This window comes from Rhagoletis zephyria, unplaced genomic scaffold (assembly GCF_001687245.7).
Source record: "Rhagoletis zephyria isolate East Lansing unplaced genomic scaffold, Rhagoletis_zephyria_1.1 Rzeph_scaffold_04824, whole genome shotgun sequence".
In the NCBI taxonomy this organism is placed as follows: Eukaryota; Metazoa; Arthropoda; class Insecta; order Diptera; family Tephritidae; genus Rhagoletis; species Rhagoletis zephyria.
The window spans coordinates 43,308-46,738 of record NW_016161907.1 but is presented as its reverse complement, the minus strand read 5'-3'; the positions used below and the strand labels follow the sequence as shown (position 1 = coordinate 46,738).

Here is a 3,431-nt window from a genome sequence, read left to right as displayed (position 1 = left end):
TCTAATGAAATACCTCGAGAAAATTGAATGATCACGATTCATTATATTTTTTACAAATGCTAAAAAAATAAGGATTTTAAATTCGTCGAACAAATCGAGCCCTAACCGCCAAAATAACGTAAGCGCCTTTTTTCAACATTTTCTTTTTGAGAATAGAGAATATTTCTGCATCAAAAATAAAATTTTGAAAAAAATGTCGCTTACGTTATTTTGGCGGTTAGAGCTCGAAATATAATCGGCCTTCGATCACAAACATAAAACGATCATAAAAAACGCAGTAAATTCCGAACAAATTCAATCCAAATACAACAACAAAATCAAAAAGACCACAAAAGAAAATATTGATTCCGAAATATCTATTAAACTTAATAAAAACAGAAGTCACCGAAAATCTGAAAGTCTAAAATCAATGATAACTAATATTTCGGCAAAAAAAAAACTTAAAAATATGACTGAACATTTTTCGAAAAAGGTGAAAATGAGCGATCAAGTTTAATCGGAAAGGCAGTACTTATAATCTGACCGAATAAAATAAAATAAAAATAAAAATGCTTCAAAAAGAGTTTCTCTTTTATAAAAGTGATATTCGCTACGGTCTGCAGAACATTTTTTGTAATTCATCGATTCCGGTGTTATATGCATGATCCTTTGCAGCGTTTCAACTTTGATTTTCCAAAGCAAAATTTTAGAAATCGCTACGCTAAAACTCGTCCGCCAAGAGTTTCAAAATAAATAGCAGGAGATCATAAAAGTATGCAATAGGAAAGCTTAAGAGATGTAACCTGAAATTGGAGATTGAGAGATGAGTTATGTCCCATCGGAATCTAATAAAAAATTCTTAGCATTCGAAATCTAACTTAGCGACTTCCAGAATCTAGCGGCACCGCAGCGCTGTGGCTAGGTACTCTATCCCAAAATCATCCATACAACCCAAAATCAATCAAAATATCACGATCAGTGCACCTATACCTTGCTTGATACCTAACTAAAGACCTATGACTTTCAACTCACTCACTTAAGCTACCCGAATACTCCCGGTTTTAATGCACACTACACGCGCTCCTAGCAGCCACTGCTATACGCTCGTATACTGCTCGAAACCGCTGTGGTTGCCGCTGTTCGTCGCCATCACCTCGGTATAATCCATCCAAGGCGGTGTTTGTGTGTAGAAACTACTATTCTGATGCAACATAGACGCCTGCGCGTGCACTCTTGCCGTGCGCTGAGGCACCATGGGTGGTGTTGCTGCATTCACGGCCGTCAACTGATCCTCCGGCAGATAGCAATTCGTGGTATTCGTTGGTCGCTGGTTGTAANCGAAATCTAACTTAGCGACTTCCAGAATCTAGCGGCACCGCAGCGCTGTGGCTAGGTACTCAATCCCAAAAATCACCCATACAACCCAAAATCAATCGAAGTATCACCATCAGTGCACCTATAGCTTGCTTGATACCTAACTAAAAACCTATGACTTTCAACTCACTCACTTGAGCTACCCGAATACTCCCGGTTTTAATGCACACTACACGCGCTCCTAGCAGCCACTGCTATACGCTCGTATACTGCTCGAAACCGCTGTTGTTGCCGCTGTTCGTCGCCATCACCTCGGTATAATCCATCCAAGGCGGTGTTTGTGTGTAGAAACTGCTATTCTGATGCAACATAGACGCCTGCGCGTGCACTCTTGCCGTGCGCTGAGGCACCATGGGTGGTGTTGCTGCATTCACGGCCGTCAACTGATCCTCCGGCAGATAGCAATTCGTGGTATTCGTTGGTCGCTGGTTGTAACCCAGCTGCGTTTGGCAATCCGCCGCTATGACGTGCGCTTGTTTCGTCTCCTCCGCACAGATGGCGGCAGATGTGGGCCGCATATTGGCTGCTGCTTCGAAGGTGCTCCTATACAATTCATACTTCTCCTGCGAAAAATGTGGATGCATTGCCGGATTATGCGTTTCATGCTGCACATTATAGGGGCGAACATCACTGCCGTAGGCATAACCTTGCGGCGGACGACCACGTTGCAGCAGCTGTTGTTGCTCGAGGAAGGCGTGTCCTGCGGTGGGCATCATCGTGGTCGCCTGTTGCGGATATGGCACGCGTCCAGCAAAGCTGCTGCTGCAACCCATGCTAAAGATGCTTGTGTACGGTTGAGGATTGACGAAAATCGCATCGAATAACTCCTTGGTGATACGTTCGCCGCTGAGCGTGAAATTCTGCAACTTCTCCAGGTCCAAATTAATTGTGCCACCACTCTCCAGCACCTGCTCGAGCGCGAATATGTAATTGTGTGCGAAGCGTAGTATCTCGATCTTCGTCAGCTTTGTCTCCTCTGGCAGTGAGGGCAGCGTGACGCGCAGCCGCTCCAACGCATCGTTCAACATATGCATGCGATTGCGTTCACGATCGTTGGCTTTCATGCGTCGAAACTTTCTGATGCGCACCACTTGTGTGGGGCTGCGCGAACGCGTTACACGATTTTTGCCGACGGCATATTTGCGCTTGGGACGCGGTTCAGTTGGCTGATCACCATTGCCATCGGCCGCGCCGCCACCGGGATTCTTTGTCGGCGTTGATGTTAGCTTGGGCGCGAATTCGGTTTCCGTCGGTAGTGGCGCTTTGCTGATCACATGTTCGACTAGTGTGCGCGCACTGCGTGTGCTGTGATTACTGCTCGTATCGAGTAGCGCTGAAAATGAGGCTACTGGAGCTCCAACGCCGTTGGTATTGTAACAGCTGGCTGCTAGTGGTGAGTCGGCGGTGGCGGCATAGCAATCGGCGCCATTATCGAAGAAAAGTTTACGCGGCGTTACATTGCAGTCTGTTTCGAAGCTTTTCTCGTAACCACTGTCGTATGAAGAGTCTTCAAATTCAAAAGAGCGATCATCGAAGCCGCTATAGCACGAAGACATTCTGCTGTTTTACACTTTTTTTTTTGTTGCAACAGTCTTTCTTTGGACACTGGTCGCTAACACGGCGCGCCACGCAATACTTTTTCACTTAACGACCCAGTAACGGTACGTTACGTTTCACTTTCCATAGTAGGCATTTTTAGCACGCGTATATCGATATTTTGTTGTTATGTTTTTGTGTGATCTTTCGTTTTTCTATTGCGTTGTTTCCCGTAGCGCGCTTCTTTACCAACTAAACAGCCATCGAAGGGTACTCATTAGTTTTATATTCATTCGACCATCACATCAACTCTTCGAATATATATTGTAGCGGGTGCGCGCTCATGGGCCATCTCAGCAGTACAACCCTCTGCGTATTGGTGGCGGTCGTGACGGCGCCATCTCAAATCCTGCTGATTACCGCAGGGGGTTGGTCTCTAGCTTACAACAATAACTACAGTAATAATGTTCGCGCAGCACTTAGTGTGTCCATAATGTGCGTGTGTGTGGCATGTCGCTGCCAATACCGGTTATCATAGTCGC

The 3,431-nt window shown here is 45.5% G+C and overlaps 1 protein-coding gene across 1 annotated transcript; it reads right to left on the bottom strand.

Annotated features, from left to right (window-relative positions):
• Nucleotides 1-434: 434 nt before the first annotated feature.
• On the bottom strand, nt 435-3,153 carry tap (Basic helix-loop-helix neural transcription factor tap). The gene is made up of 2 exons (XM_017626750.1): nt 1,554-3,153; nt 435-1,345 (listed from the first exon to the last, which is right to left on the bottom strand). The coding sequence occupies exons 1-2, from the start codon at nt 2,907-2,909 to the stop codon at nt 1,076-1,078; spliced, it is 1,626 nt and encodes a 541-aa protein (XP_017482239.1). The 5' UTR covers nt 2,910-3,153; the 3' UTR covers nt 435-1,075.
• Nucleotides 3,154-3,431: the final 278 nt, after the last annotated feature.